The sequence below is a fragment of the Heptranchias perlo genome, chromosome 8, assembly GCF_035084215.1.
Source record: "Heptranchias perlo isolate sHepPer1 chromosome 8, sHepPer1.hap1, whole genome shotgun sequence".
In the NCBI taxonomy this organism is placed as follows: domain Eukaryota; kingdom Metazoa; phylum Chordata; class Chondrichthyes; order Hexanchiformes; family Hexanchidae; genus Heptranchias; species Heptranchias perlo.
Window position 1 is genome coordinate 31,406,403 of NC_090332.1, and position 16,277 is coordinate 31,422,679.

The window sequence follows — 16,277 nt, forward strand, 5'->3', positions numbered from 1 at the left end:
ATCAAACCGAATAAATGTGATCCTGTGACTGTCATTAAGTCACCGGGGCATGGTTTTTCCTCCAGCAAGGCAGACTTTGTGGCTGGGTTTTTTATGACCCTTTCCCTGTCAATTTTGCATTTCTTGAGATTTTTGTCACACAAATGGGGAGGTGCAACATCTTTATGTTCCATTAGGTATTCCACTGAAAGCCTGAGCTAGGGATAATGGGGTCTCATGCTATTAAGAAATGTCTGTAGTATAAAAATGGTCTTTTCTGGGATTATTACTTCGGACCTTTTTTAGCTTTAATTACTTTATGGCCTTTTGCATTGAAGACTTCTTTGGCCAAAAGCCATAGGATCTGTAGTGCCCATCTGAAAAGATAGGGGCCTGGGTTTAAATTTTAATCTGAAGGATGTGATCTCCAACACTTTTTTTTATTTGTCCTTGAAATGTGAGTGCTATGTATTGCCCATCCCTAGTTGTCCTAAGAGCAAGCCACATAGTGCAGGCAGGCCCCTCCCTGAAGGACATCAGTGACCCAGTAGGGTTTTTATGACAAATCTGGCAATTACCTAGTGCTAGCCTGCAATTTACCAGATTTTTTTGAATTCAGCTTCATAACCTGCCATGGTGGGATCGGAACACACAACACCTAGGCTGCTAGTCCAGTACTATAACCACTAGGCTACTGTACAATGCAGCACTCCCTTAGTACTGCATCAAAGTTTTAAACTCTCATGTCAGCTAACAAGAAGTTAACATCACTACACGCAAATATGATCCATTTAGAAGTTCTGTTTGATACAAAAAAATGAAAATTGGACAGGATTTATTATGAACATATGGGGGGTAATTTTAACCCCCAAGGATGGGTGGGTTGGTGGTGGTCGGACAGTAAAAATTGTAAAAATGTAAAACCCGACCCCCAACCCACCTCCAACCCAAGCACTTCCGGTTTTAACGGAGGCGGGTCGCGGGGGGGTGGTGACCAATCTGCTTTCAGGAGGCGGGTTGGTCAGTAAAATCTTTTAAGGAGGCTGCTTGCCTCCATTTTAATAATTTCTTTATTTTTAACTCCTGGCGGCCTGGATTCCCAGGCCTTCTGATTCTCGCCATATAAGCGGAGGCGAGAAGGGCTGGATCAACAGGTAAGTGCCTTTATTGCACTGCTTGTGGGCCAGGAGAAGCAGGAGTGTTTATTCCAGGACCAACAAGCTTACCTGCCGTGAACCGACACACTCGATCGACTGGCCCCCTCCCCGCATGCCTGACCCCACTAATCGATCTACAGCCCTCCCTCCCGATGTCTCCGCCCCCGCCCCCCATGATGTTCCAACCACAATGCCTTCGCCCCCACCCCCCACCCCCCATGATGTTCCACCCCCATGCCTCCGACCTCCCCCGATGTCTCCGACCTCCCCCCAACGATGTCCGACCCCCCCCCCCCCCCCCGATGACCAACCTCTTCCCCGATGATCAACCACCTCCCAGATGTTTGGCCCCATGCTCTTCAATGTCAGACTTACCTGGCATTTGCCCTCCGGCTGCTTTCCCAGCCGGCCAGCCAACCCATACTTCCGGGTTTCCGGTTTGGAAATGCTCCCCCCTGCTCTCCACAGCTCGGAGTAAAAATCCTGGCCATGACCTTTCCCACCTGATTTCCTCTTGTGCTCCACCCAGGCGATTATTTACAAGTGAAACAGAGAAAATTCTATGCACATTGTCTACTCCTCCTCATGTAATTCAGATGGGGCATGAGCAAATGTTTCTCTGCCTCGGACTTTAGGAATGCTCAGTTCCTGGTCACAGAGTAAAAAGAGGCATTGCCTGTGGAATTCCTTTGAGGGGGAGACATGGACAGCTATGCAAATGAGGCAGGAGGAACCTAACAGTGCATCCCACCTCATTTTCTTCTCGGAATGCCAAGCGGTTGTCCATTTGGATGCGTTTCCGAAAGAAGCAGACAGTAGGAATTGTGTTCAGACTGGGTGATCTGAGAGGGGCCTGGATGCCAGCCAGTGAACCCAATTGGAAGGTAAGTTCCTTTTTCTAGGTCAAGAAAATCTTAGGGACCGAAGGCCTTCTGATTGCTGTTTATGGATCCTGGGTGCAGGTCAGCTTCACAATAAAATCCTCCACTACAGGTTACTCTATTGCATATTTCTTCCTTCTTTATGCACTTGAAAAGGTGCATTTAAATGGTTGGTCCATCTACCTAAATTGATGTACCTGTTTTGGCCTTTTGGTTGTCTTCTTTAGCCTTGTTTTTCATGATCTCTGCCACTAAGGCCTTGAGTAGGTCTTCTTTAACCTATTCTCTGGTTAGGAGGCTGAATAACATTGCTGTTTGAATTACTGCCTTCTTCACCATTTTCTATCTATGTATATTCTGTAGACTTCATCTTTAAGGATGCCAATTTATTGTACCATGTAACTAATTTAATCAAATTTAAGATCTAATTTGCAACATATTTAAATCTTGCTCTAGATTGCAGTATGCAGATATACCTTACTTCATGTCCTCATAAGGGCAGTAGGATACTAAAAGGGCACTGTGATGCAGGTGCACAATCTTTTGCCTACATAAATATATGCTATCCATCACGTGTGTTAATGCAAATAAGAATAGAATTTAGCTCCCAGTTTTAATTTGATAGTGAAATAATCAAGAGATATCCTGAATGCGTGACCAATGCTGTTCTGAATAAGGAGGTTAGCAAGCATCATTGTGTTGCTGTGCTTTGGGCACTGGCTCCTCATATTTTTGGGCACTGTTTTCTCTCAGTACTTTCCCTTACTGAAAATAAGATATTGCTTATACTTCCTCAACATATGTTCTATTTAAGTGGTTCCTTAATGGAAGGAGAAACTGATTGCTGAGATTACTGATAGGGACCTTTGTCTACCTGTAATGATGGCTCAGTACATTTTTGTGCTGGGTCAGTAAAAGGCCTACAACTGTAAGTGTTATGGATATTGTATGCTATGTGACATATTGATAGTCATATGGTGTGGCTGCTGGATGTTATGGACATGGCTTTGCCCTGAAAGGTATCTCCATCACACCTGTCATTCCCCTGCTGCTGAGCATCCCTCAGCAAGGCCAGAAATCTTTATGAGAGCAGACTACTGAGTAGCAATGAGGTTGTTAAAATCCTCTATTATCTGGCTCCCAATATGGTGAATTCAAAGAAGCCAAACTACTATAGATTGAAGCACAAGGTTTCCAAGAGCACCAGTCAAAGCATTTGTGATGGAAACTATGCCTGAGTTTAGGACCTCGGCCAAGGAGGCAGCTGCACTGCAGAGGACACAGGAGTAGCCATGCTCTCCATGATGGTTTGTAGTTCCCATAAGACAGTCATGGACAGATGTGGGTGATGTAGATTTTACTTTACCCATTCACAATTGACCACATGAAGCTTGATGCTGAGCTACCAAACGACATTTATAAGCAGACTCTATGAGCCATAACCCAGGATTCAGCAACTTAAACAACCCTCAATCTGGTCCTGCAACCAGGAGGTTTTGGCTCCATCAATTCCACCTGCATTTGGTCTTCCTCATTCTTGCTCTGTACTTCACGAAGTGCTCCTTACTGTAACTCAATAACCACTTCCTCAGTATGGATATCTGTGCCTAATGTTTACCACTGTAGGAGGTACTCAGTTGAGGCCAGACATTTTGCACAGTCTATAACTCCTCTTACAGCTGTAAAATGGGCGCAACAATGACAAATTGAACAGTGGGAAAGCCTACATCTGATTTGCGTGTGCACCCAGGCTATTGCTAAATTCATCAGGGCCTTTTTTAAAGTGGCCCTGGCACCTGAAATGAGAACAGGCCTCATTTCAATTTGGAAATGAGGGTCCTGCGCCTGTTTCAGGACATTGGAAATTAGGAACAGGAATAGGCCAATTAGCTCCTCGAACCTGTTCCACAAAATTCGTCTACTGCAATTGGAGCAAGCGCCACGCCTGCTCCACTCAGCCATTACTTGGTCTACAAGTTATCTAACCAGCGGTCCTTAAATATATGTATTTTTTTCATATTTACCTTGATGTGTGGTCAGGTGGAGCAGGAATGCTTCTCCCAGCAATACTGTGGGATGCTAACAACCCGTGCTTGCCCCAACCCCGTTCTTCTTCCCCCCCCCCCCCACCAACACCCAAAACTTAACTGAGGGCCGCTGCCAATGAGGCAAGCGGCCCAAATTCCATCTGGTCACATGGATGAGCTGCTTCTGGAGGCCTGGCAGACACCAGCAGCTCGCCCCAATTATTACACTGAGGTTCGGGTGCACACTAGAAGTGTGCTGTCAGTTATGCACCTGAAAACAGACCATAATTAATTTAGCCCCCATATTGTTTAAATCACATCTTGCTTCTTTATGCTGTTTGGAAACAATATTCTTAAAGGTATGAGATCGACCGTTGTACCCTTTATCATGACACTGTAAGCATGTATTTAATTGGAATGGGAAAATGGTTTTCTACTCCAGCCTGGTTCAGATCATTGAATGTAGGTAGTTGAACTGCACATACTAACGGTGATTCCTGCTGAAATTCAGATTATGCAAAAGGGTCAATCATAAAATGTTTAATGGCTCAAATATCATGTATTCTTGGATCTGTCATGTTCCTATGTGTACAGCGGCATAAATTAAGGCTACCACCTTATCAGAAACCCAGTCAACTTTTACATGATATTATTCCTTACCAAGTGGAAATTGAAATAAGATTAAAAATTGAAGGCTAAGTTACTTTCCATACCATGGGAGTAGATAAGAAAATTACACAATGCAGCAACTTTGATGAGTGAGACTTTGATTATGGTGATCAAAGCAGTATTTTTGTTTAAAAATCCTTTCTTCAGAGTAGTAAAGCTTAGCCATTCTGAAGCTTTTCTTTTCTAATATTGGCATTGTAAAATTTTGCTCTAGACTGCCAGCTGTGGCACTGAAGAACTTTACTTAATTACGCAGTAACTTAGAGCTATTGTTTTCTTTTTGTTCATAAAACGGTTAATAGACCTTTCCTTTCGCTATTTATGACCTGCTAAAAATGGCAACCTTTTTAAATGGATCATTTTGTATAATTGAGAACTAGCAAGCTATCAAGATACAGATGGTGGAAAGTTTTGTGGTCCACTTGTAGATGCTGCAATATTTGGATGAAGGTTGAGAAACCATCTCAACATGACTCTGTTATGCCGAGTCTCTGCCCTCTTTGAACTTCACGTGCAATCCCAGGGGTATCCAGGTGGAGTGGAAAGCTACCACCTGGAACATGTGTAAACCATTCCAATGCAAGGAAATGTAGCAGGAGTGACTTTAAAAAGCTTCCCACCTCTTTTTCCTGGGTTTCACATAGCTACAAAAAGGGAGTATGAAAACAAACTTGCAAGGGATATCAAAATCAACACAATTTTTTTTAACAATTAGGAAAAAGAGGGTGGTCAAGAGCAACATGGGCCCCTTAAAAACTGATAATGGTGATATTGTAAATGAAAATAAGGAAATGGCGGACATGTTAAATAATTACTCTGTGTCAACATTTACAGTAGCAGTAGAGGATAGCATGCTGGATGCCCCAAGGAAACTAATTTTGAATCGGGGTGGGGACTCACCATAATTAAAGTAAGCAAATTAACAGTAATGAAGAAAATAATGACACTAAAGAGTGACAAATCCCCAGGACCAGATGGTTTCCATCCTAGGGTTTTAAAGGAAGTAGGTGAGAACATTGCAGAAGCTCTAACTATAATCTTCCAAAGTTCTCCCGATTCAGGAACCATTCCTTTAGATTGGAAAATTGCACATGTCACTCCACTATTTAAGAAAGGTGAAAGAGGGAAACCAGGGAATTATAGACCAGTTAGCTTAACATCTGATGTTGGGAAGTTACTAGAGTCTATAATTAAGGATAGAATGACTGAACACTTCGAAAATTTTCAGCTGACCAGAGAGAGCCAGCTTGGATTTGTGAAGGGTAGGTCATGCCTGACGAACCTGATTGAATTTTTTGAAGAGGTGACTAAAGTAGTGGATAGGGGAATGTCTATGGATGTTGTATATATGGACTTTCAGAAGGCATTCGATAAAGTCCCTCATAAGAGACTGTTTGCTAAAGTTGAAGCTCCTGGAATTGAGGGCAAATTATTGACCTGATTAGGAAATTGGCTGAGCAGCAGGAGACAGAGAGTAGGGATAATGGGCAGGTACTCAAATTGACAGGAGGTGACTAGTGGTGTCCCACAGGAATCTGTGTTGGGGCCTCAACTATTTACTGTATTTATTAACGACTCAAATGATGGGATAGAGAGCCACATATCTAAATCTGTTATCTAAATCTGGCTCATTACTCATTATTAAATCTAATATGGCCTGCCCCGTTGCTGGTTCTAGGATATATTAGTCTGGAAATTGCTCCGACCGGCGTGGCAAGGCTGTCCGCACATCCTGCGGACAAACACCACAAAAATACTTACCTCGTGGTCTCCGACGTCCACTTGCTCCCTCTTCAATTTTTTTTAAGTTCAGCGCTGTGAAATCAGCGCAGGTTCCTTCATATCGCTAGAGACTGTCAAGAAGAGAAGTCACGCCCACAAGCAGGCAAGGAGAGATCATTCCCTTACAGTTAACTTCTGTATGTTAGTTTAAATAAAAATTTAACATATTTATAAAAAGCCAAGCAAATGATTTAATTTAATGAAACTTACAGAAGTTAAAAGTAAAAAAAAATAAAATGTTTAATTTTAAAAATTTTTTTAAATGATCAAAAAGTATTAAAATAAGAGTAATATGACATTCCACATTTTTAAAATTTAATTTTTTGTTGTTTCATAGTCATTAACAGTCATCGTGCTTTTAAAAAGTAGTGTAGAGCTGGCATTTTTCCAGCGTACCTTTTGGAGTAGTAAGTATCTTCGTCCCAGCTGGGCAGATGGGTAAGTTTACGAATGTTTAGTGATTTTACTGATTGTAGTGTGGCGTGGCCCTTTAATTCGGACCTGTCAAACCACTGGCGAGCCAATGGGAGCAAGTTTGTGGTTTCCGGGCTTTAGTGTGCATGTGTGCATTCACAAACTTGTTCCCTGTCTTCGCCGGCGGAGTGAGAGGATGCCATTACAATACGACATCTGGAGCTGAGTAATTTCTGGTCCATTGTTGCATAAAGCTGTCCTAAAGACACTCAAGGAATTTGCTACCTTTCCAACATGAGCTCATCTGTTTATCCCAACAAATTGTTAATTTCTCCTTTCTGCCTGTTTTGCACCATTATTTGTCCATGTCCACTTTGTTTCTAAAAGAAGTAAACAAAACCCTTAGTTACAGATCCCTTAACCCTCCTGAAATTTAAATTAAAGATTGTGATTGTACACATTTGGCTGAGTGTAGCACTTACGGTGCATTTACACTGCAACTTTAGCATTGAAGCAGTTTCCACTTATAAGTGTAATATAAATCCAGTGTGAGGGCCCAATTTAACTCTGGAGAGATGCATTGTGAAACTCCCTGAAGGAGGGAGACATCATATTGCTTGGGAATTGCACGACATGACATGTTGGACCCTTTGCACCTCCTGGATACTTTTTTAACCTACCTTGATTTAGTATAAGTATTTAGGCAGTGCAGTCATTGCCATTTGCACTCTCTAAATATTTTGATAACTACTGAGAAAGAAAGACTATACATGCGTGTAACCTGGCTGGAACCCATACTGCTACTGGTCTCAGACAAGTAGCTGCAGTATAAATATAGTAATAGACGTTGCTGCTTTATGATGAATTTCAATCCAGTACTGAAAGGTTGAGACTGTGTGAGGTCTAGCAGAGTGCTAAAGTTTTTTTAAACACCCAGCATAGGTGTCAGGTCTCCAGATCTCAAGGTCTTTGGTTAGATATACCAGCATTTTGTAAAAGCTCTTGTGAACTCTACTTGAAATCTGAGATTTTCTTCAACTGAGAATAGCACTGCTACAGGCATTGGAGCGCACAGTGAGTAAATAAACAGAGCTTAATTAATTATTAATTCACTGAACTCCGGACACTAGATCTATTTTTAAATATTTTTGAAAGCCTACTCACCAGAGACTCAGTATCAATGGTTACATTTCAGACAAGTTTGTTAACCCTCATTTAAGTAAAAACAAACCTGGAAGTGGAATGTAAATTGTGCACCTAAGAAATCATATGAAATGCTGAAAATTACTTCACATGAAACTGCATGGAATTGCTCTCAACGGAATAACTGCCTCTAAAGGCAATTCATGGATCAGAAGGGAGAAATTCTCTATTCCATACCTTTTTTCAGAAGTAACACCAAATGATCCAACACATGGTAAAGATAAAGATGATGCACAATTCCCTGGATATTTTAAATTGGTCAAAACTGGACATACCTGCTGGGAGAAACTGATAAAGAGCCCAATGGGGAATTTGTTATGGTTTATAAAATCATCTAAAGGGTTACAGAGCAAGAAGACAAGAATTTAAACTAATGAGGACATAAAAGAACAGGATAAGAACTTACATGAAATATGTAAAGAAATCTACAAATGTGGAAAAAGATTTTAAAAAATGAAGCAAAGACCATACAACTTTCCAAAATATTACATTTTGATAGCTGAAAAAGAGGCCAAATATATGACAGACTTATATAAAACAAGGGCTCGATATTCCTATGTTTGCTAATCTTAGCGGATAAGATTGTTACGAGAAAAGAGTAGTGGAATGTCAGGAAATAGGAAATTTTTTCTTAAACTTTGATAAGGCTCTGGTAAAGACAAATCATGATCAACTACATGGGGGATGGGGTGGATATTTGAATGGAAAGTGATTAAACTCTAGATCAAACCAAGTATTAGTAAGGGGAATGAATGGGAAGAGAATACTCTGAAAATAAAAACAAAGAGACTGAATTCCCTTTCACCCTTCACCTGACTGCAACTCGAGCGATGCACTGTATAAATGGCACTTCTCAAGTGGGCCTGAACCCACCCTTATTTAGGGGCTAAGGTCGTTACCATGTCGTGGACATCCTTCCGCCACAGGAATACCCTTAGAATGGGTGTGCACCCAAAATTGGGAGAGGAAAGTTGTTTGCTATTTCAGGCCTGAGAGGCTTACAACAACGGTAATGACCACTGGCTTCAGCCCCTTCTGGCTGTTGTCCAAAAAAAGCAGCCTCATTGATCCCATTGCTGCCCTTGAAAAAAAAAACATACCTCTTTGGAGGCAGAAGGAATTTGCTGGTAGCCTCATCTCAGATCCTCCAATCTGAGGGGGCTGGCTGCTTCCTCGAAGGCCTACTTTCAATAGGTGAGCTGCTTTCTGGATATGTGCCAGGTGGCAACCCAGGAAAGCAAGGTAGGAAGCATTTTGAAGTCACTCCTGCTACATTTGCATCTTGTGTAAATGGTTCCACCTGTTCCAGGTGGAAGCATTCCGCTCTGCTTGGATTTCCCAGAGAATATATGTGAAGTGCAAAGGGGGCAGAGACTTGGTATAACCTATCGCTGCCCCTTCTTATTTTGCTTTGTGCCTGGGAAATGGGTGTTAATTATATCTTTGTGATTTATATCAATTAGTGTGAATTGTATTCAGGTGGTGGGTATCAATTTGGCACTCTCGTAGCCATTTATAGGAGGGTGTGTAATGTTGAGCTGTTTGTGAATAAAGGCTTAGAAGCAACTGAAGACTAGGCTCTAGTGTTCTATCCTTCACCACCTGGCTATCCAATTTATAACATGGTTGCAGAGAATGGTTTTGGACTGTAAAAGTCCTTGCAGATGGGACTTGTAAGGCTAAAGTGCGATTGGTAGCTAGGGGTTTCAAAGAAAAACTGGGTGATACAGATGTTCGAGTGGATTCTCCCACTGCTGGAAAGGTAATCTTAAAAATCATTTTGGCTCTTTTGGCAGCATTTTCATGGGAGTGTAGGTCAATTGACATAAAAGCTCAATTTCTGCAGGGCGATACTTTTCAGAGACAAGTGTTTCTGAAACCACCTAAAGAGGCAGCAGATGCAGACGGAAAAGTATAGAAACTAAACAAATGCATCTATGGCCTGAATGATGCTTCCAAAGTATGGTATTTTTCGGTGAGATCTGCTTTGCTGAAAATAGGTTGTGTTCAACTAAAAGCAGATCCCACAATATTTTATTGGTACCATAAAGGACAACTTTCAGGCATTTTCATGATGCATGTTGATGATTTCTTATGGAATGGTACTGCAGAATTTGAGAAATTCGTCATTAATAAGATTAGAGTAGAATTTAAAATTGGGTGGGGCTGTGGGGCTTTTAAATATATTGGTTTAGATATTAAGCAGAGTGGGTCTGGTATAACTTTAACTCAACAGTCCTATTTAGAGAGTGTTATTCCCATCCTGGTGAATCGTACTAGGTCATCACAGAAAGGTGATGTTATATCTAAAGAAGAGACAGAGCAATTACGAAGCTTAATTGATCAGTTGAACTGGTTGTGCACTCAGACTAGACCAGATGCTAGTTTTGATGTGTTGGAGTTAAGAACTTCAATGAAACACTCCATTGTAGAGAATGTTTTAAGGGCAAATAAAACATTCCGAAAATTAAATATAGATAAATGCCGCCTTAAGTTCCCATCCTTAGGTGATGCAAAGAACATTAAGCTAGTTATCTTTAGCGATGCTTCACATGCGAATCTTCCTGATGGGTGTTCTGGTGCAGCTGGTTTCATAGTGTTTCTTATGGGTGAGAATGAGAAATGTTGTCCTTTAGCTTGGGAAGCTAAGAAAATAAAAAAAGGTTGTTAAAAGTACTCTGGCTGCTGGAACACTGGCTCTTGGATATGGGATTCTATTTGGCAAATATCTTGAGTGACTTCCTGTACAATGGGAGGACTGAAGATAGTATACGCAATGAATGTTATGCAGACAATCGTTCATTGTGCGATAATGTACACTCTATAAAAAATATGAGTCAGAAAAGATTACAGATTGACCTTGCTGACTTGAAATCAATGCTGGAGAGAAAGGAAATCTCTAAAATTAAATGAGTGGATTCAAGCCATCAACTGTTGGCTAACCAAAAGAGATACATATACGAAGAAATTACTAGGGCTCCTGAAAAAAGGTTGCCTTACTATGTAATGCTGTGAATAGTATAAGTTGTACAGAATATGGAAGTTTTTAATTTTTGAAATTTTTTTTGTATTGTATATATATAAAGTTTAATTTCTTTTTATTTAGAGAGAGAGTGGAACCTATTAATTGTATCCTTGTCATTTATATCAATTAGTGTTAATTGTATTCAGGTGGTGGGTGTCAATTGGGGACTCTCTTGTATCCACTGGTGTGTAATGTTTAGCTGTTTGTGAATAAAGGCTTGGAAGCAACTGAAGACTAGGCTCTACTATTCTATCTTTCACCACCTGGCTATCCAATTTATAACGATACGCACACCTGGGGCACAAAGCAGTAGAAAATCATCTCCAGTATGTTTCCTCAATCCCATTTGCCCTCCTGATTCAGCTACTTCCTCAGTCTGTAGATCTCAAGTGCATTTATCGCAGTACTATAGCACAATCACTTAAAAATAATGCTCAAAACACAGAATGAAAATGTTTATTAAATACAGTGATAAATTAAGTATCCTTTCTTTAAGCATATGTGTGTTTCCATGTTTTAAATCTATAAAGATGGAACATATCCTGAATCCACATCACTAGTGAAAGTTTTTCTCTTAAATGTACAGAGCCTATAGTTTTAATAAGGGCTTTTTAGCGCTACAAACACTCCAATCCCATGCCTCATCACCTCCTCTCCCACTCCCGCCTGGCCTCTACTCCAACCCTAACACCTCAGATTCTCTCTTATCTCTCTTATCACTGCCTCTGCTCATTCGTATGATGCACGTTGCACTTGCTCCTGGACAGCCTGTTCTCACCTGATCCTGGTAACTATGTCTAAACCAGTACATGGCTGTTATCTTGTTGCATACGTGCGCTTTAACAAAGGTAAGCATGTGAAATTGAATATGACATTAAAGAAACATGTGGGAGAAAGAGATAGGAAGAAGGAAAGATTTACAGAAAGAGTGATTGAGAAAAAGTGGAAAAGAGAGTCAGGACAAATGTAGAGATTTGGAAGCCACCATTTGAAAATTGTGTGATGTGCATATAGATTAGAAATAAAAAGAGACTCAATGACCTACGACTGCCTCGCAAGTGATTTCAGAGTCATTAAATTTAACGGTGGAAACTTCTATGATGGGTGGCGTGCCACTAGTGTCTTCTCTAGTGAATACTTCCAGGAAGTAATTATTTAGTATGTCAACTATTTTTAGTTCATCCTCTGTTTCAACTCTATTTGCATCATTAAGTGATCTCAATTCTTCTTTGATAACCCTCTTGCTGTTAAAGAACTGGAAGGATTTCTTACTGTTGTATTTGACTTCTATAGCTATTCTTATTTATAGATACCTCTTTGCCACCTGACCATTTATGTTACATTTTTCTGGAAGTTCCTGTATTCTTCCCAGGTTCTCCTCACCTTTCTCCCTACAGGCATCACAGACCTTGTTTTTCCCCTTTCATTTTGTTTTGTCTTATTTAGGATCATATTTGTTTAGTCTGTGCTTATTACCCTTCAGTACATATTTATCCTATATGCCCAGTACTATGTTCTTAAAGGTATTCCATTAAACCTCAACTGAAGTTTTCTTGAGCACTATTCCCAGTCAAATAGATTAGACTTTTCTCTCATTCTTTTGAGTTTTGCCCATTTAAAGTTGTATATTTGGCACCACATTTCAGGATTTTTGATCATTTTCTTCCCTTCACAGAAAGAATTTTGGGTTTGACTTATATTTAAGGTTTGTATTTTAAAACAAAATTAATTTGCACAAATTTAAGAAGAAAGGCTACAAGCTGTAGACATTAAAGCCAGTTTGAGAGATGTCACAACTCACAAGCTATTTCAAACTGATGTAAGGAGGATCTACAGACTCATTACAGACTCATTAGTCAGGATGACCAGGGATATGAAATTATTTGTTTTCTCATCACATGTGGCCAACTAATATTCACACCCATTGCGGGGAGAATGATTCTATTCATGTGGGCACAGCAGTAATGTACACTCCTGGAGAGGGGTAGTCATTTTGGTTGATTGACCTGCTGGCAAATTCTTGCGTGGATAGGTGTCAGAGACACAGTTCCACTACTTCCCGGGGCCAGAATTAACAGGAAATGGAAAATCCATGTTCGGGAGGCAGCCGTGTTTTGAACAAAAGGCTATGGGATACAGCTCTTGGCCTAGAGCCAGAAGCTAAAAATACTGCAAATAAAGGGGGTGGGGGGGGGGGGGGGTGCAATTCGCCTTCGTAATCCCTCGTGAAATCAGTGGGATTGCAGCGAGAATGATGGAAAATGAAGCCTTCCACCGCCTCACTGCCCAAACAGGGATTTCCCTTTTCTCACTCCTGTAAGGACCAGCGCTGGCTGCTCTTACCCTGCCCACTGCTTGCAGATAGTGATATGGGGTGGGGTCTCGGTGAATTTCCCTCTCCTCCATTCCACTTATAACCACTTAGCAGAGCCACCACGAGGAAAGTGGCAATAATTCCAGTAAAGGATTTGAGGTCCTCTAATAGAGGGAGAGGGCCTTCTAATGTCCTTATCTCCCTCCAAGTCAAGCTCAACACTTATCTCATGAAGCCCTCTGTCTCAGCTGAAGCCTTCAGTAGGGGTCTTTCTGTCATCTTGCCCCTTCAAGTCTCTTGCCACCTCTTCTGGTGCTGCATCGGTACCTGCACTGCAGCACCCCCAGGATTCTCCACCTTCACACTGCTAGGCTTTGTCTTGACAACAGGATTCCCATTGGGAGCCCATCATACACACAGAATTAATCTTGACCCAGGAAAACCTTTGGTTCCCCAATATTTCCGGTATGTTTTTTGTGTCTTCTAATGTGAAGACAGATATAAAATATTTGTTTAACGTCTCTGCCATTTCCTTATTCCCCATTATAATTTCTCCTGTTTCTGCCTCTAAGAGACCCACGTTTACTTTCGCTAATCTCTTCCTTTTGTAGAAGTTCTTACAATCTGTTTTTATATTTCTTGCTAGTTTACTCTCATATTCAATTTTCACCTTCTTTATCAATTTCTTGGTTATCCGTTGTTGATTTGTAAACCCTCCCAATCCTCAGGCTTACCATTTTTGGCAACATTGTAAGCCTCTTTTTTTAATCTATTACTATCCTTAACTTCTCCAGTTAGCCACAGTTAGATCACTTTTCCTGTGGCGTTTTTATTCCTCAAGGGTATGTATACTCGTTGGAAATTATGAATTATTTCTTTAAATGTTCGCCATTGCTTGTCTACCATCATATCTTTTAATCTGATTTCCCAATCTACCTTAGCCAACCTGCCCCCTTATACCTACATAATTGGCCTTGTTTAAATTTAAGACCCTAGTTTCGGACTTAACTACATCACTCTCAAATTCAATATGAAATTCTATCATATTATGATCACTCTTCCCCAGCGGATCCTTTATTATAAGATTACTAATTCATCTTGTCTCATTATACAACCTCAACCCACTCATCCGAAAGACGGATTATATACCCTTCAACAGGTTATCCTACAAAATACTGCATTTCTTTTTTGTTCTTTCTGCTAATGATGTAATTCATTTACTTTCTTTCTGGCCTGTTTTATTTACTTCTCATCACTCTCATTGAACACTCCCTGATGGTTCAAGTGCAGTGTCATAAGGCTGCAGCCAAAATGAACAGGTTCCTTGGCTTTATTGCCAGATCGTTCATTACAAAACTACAATCATGATAAAAGGGCTATTGTTGAGTTGCTCACCTTTTTGGTCCCCTCCCCAAAAAGGACATTGTAGTTTCTGAGATGTTCCAGAAAAGGCCAACAAGGATGATTTTCAGTCTAAGTATACTGAGCTATGGAGATAAACTTCATGCCTTGGGTATGGACACCCTGGGCAGCCTTAAACTTAAAGGGGATCTGATTCATGTATTTCAAATTATTAAGAATCATCAATAACAAAAAGTTTTGGGCTGACCTCAGGCATCCCAGTTTCTGGTGTGCATTGCCGAAATCACTGCCTTCATGCCCAAAACCGGGCGCCGATGAATTTATGCTCCTTACTTCCAATTTTCCCTACTTCACTATGGGAAGGCCTCCCTACAGCTATGTAGTTGTGAGAGGGAAATGAATAAAATGGGGGCAGGGGGGATGAATTAAAACTGCGCCTCTTTTTTCCACTGTGCCACATATTGTTTGCCGAAGGTGATGTGCTTCCATTTTGCTTACACTGCTGTATTATCTCAAGAAATGCCAGCTCCCATAATCTTCCAAGGACATTGTAGATCACAGCCAGAAATCTAAACTATATACATATACATCTATTATGCATAACAAATTGGAATAAATTGTTTCATTAAACATCTTGAATTATGTTCTCTATTTCATGTCTTTCAGGGTACTTAGAGCTGCATTCAAGTATTTTTTCTGGTGGGATGCAATTTGAGATTTCGTTTCAACTAAAGACAGACAAGCTAAATGGTTTGCTTTTCTTTGCTTACAATAAAGAAATGAAGACATACCTTGCTGTAAGTTTTTTCATATTTTCTCCCTCAATTAATGAGCAATATCACACCATAGCTAACAGGAACAAGTGAGTTGAAGTGATTTCTTGCAAGGACCATCTATGAATCTCTTGTGCTTTCTCTCTCTGTGTCTCTCTGTCTCTGTGCTCTCTTTATACATATTTCTATATACTTTATGTGTCTATATGTATGTTTATTTGTTTATCAAGGTGCTGGATGTGCATTTGTACAATATATATTGCGTAAAGCATCAGTGGATGTGCTTTTCTGGGTTTATTTAACAAGTGTAGTAGATACGTAGAAATAAACGCAGTGAAGCACCTCTACTGGGGCAATATTATATTACATAGTATTACATAATATTTACAGCACATAAACAGACCATTCGGCCCAACAGGTCTGTGCCAGTGTTTATGCTCCACACGAGCCTCCTCCCACCTTACTTCATCTCACTCTATCATCATATCCTTTTATTTCTTTCTCCCTCATGTACTTATTTAGCTATTGTCTAAGTTTGTAAAAACATTGGCCTTCAAATTATTCTATGTGATACTAGCATATTATCACTAAACACATTTGACTGAAATTCCTCTCTTGCTTTCATTAGAGGCATTAACTCATTTAAAATAAATAGGTTACCTCTGCTACTAAAATAGCAGAGAGAATAATG

At 40.4% G+C, this 16,277-nt stretch overlaps 1 protein-coding gene across 1 annotated transcript in view; it reads left to right on the top strand.

Annotated features, from left to right (window-relative positions):
• ush2a (Usher syndrome 2A (autosomal recessive, mild)) overlaps positions 1 to 16,277 on the top strand; it is a 744,800-nt gene that overhangs the window by 293,797 nt on the left and 434,726 nt on the right. The window contains exon 29 of the mRNA XM_067989549.1: positions 15,480 to 15,610. Coding sequence (XP_067845650.1) covers positions 15,480 to 15,610 — 131 coding nt within the window. The remainder of the gene's footprint in view (positions 1 to 15,479; positions 15,611 to 16,277) is intronic.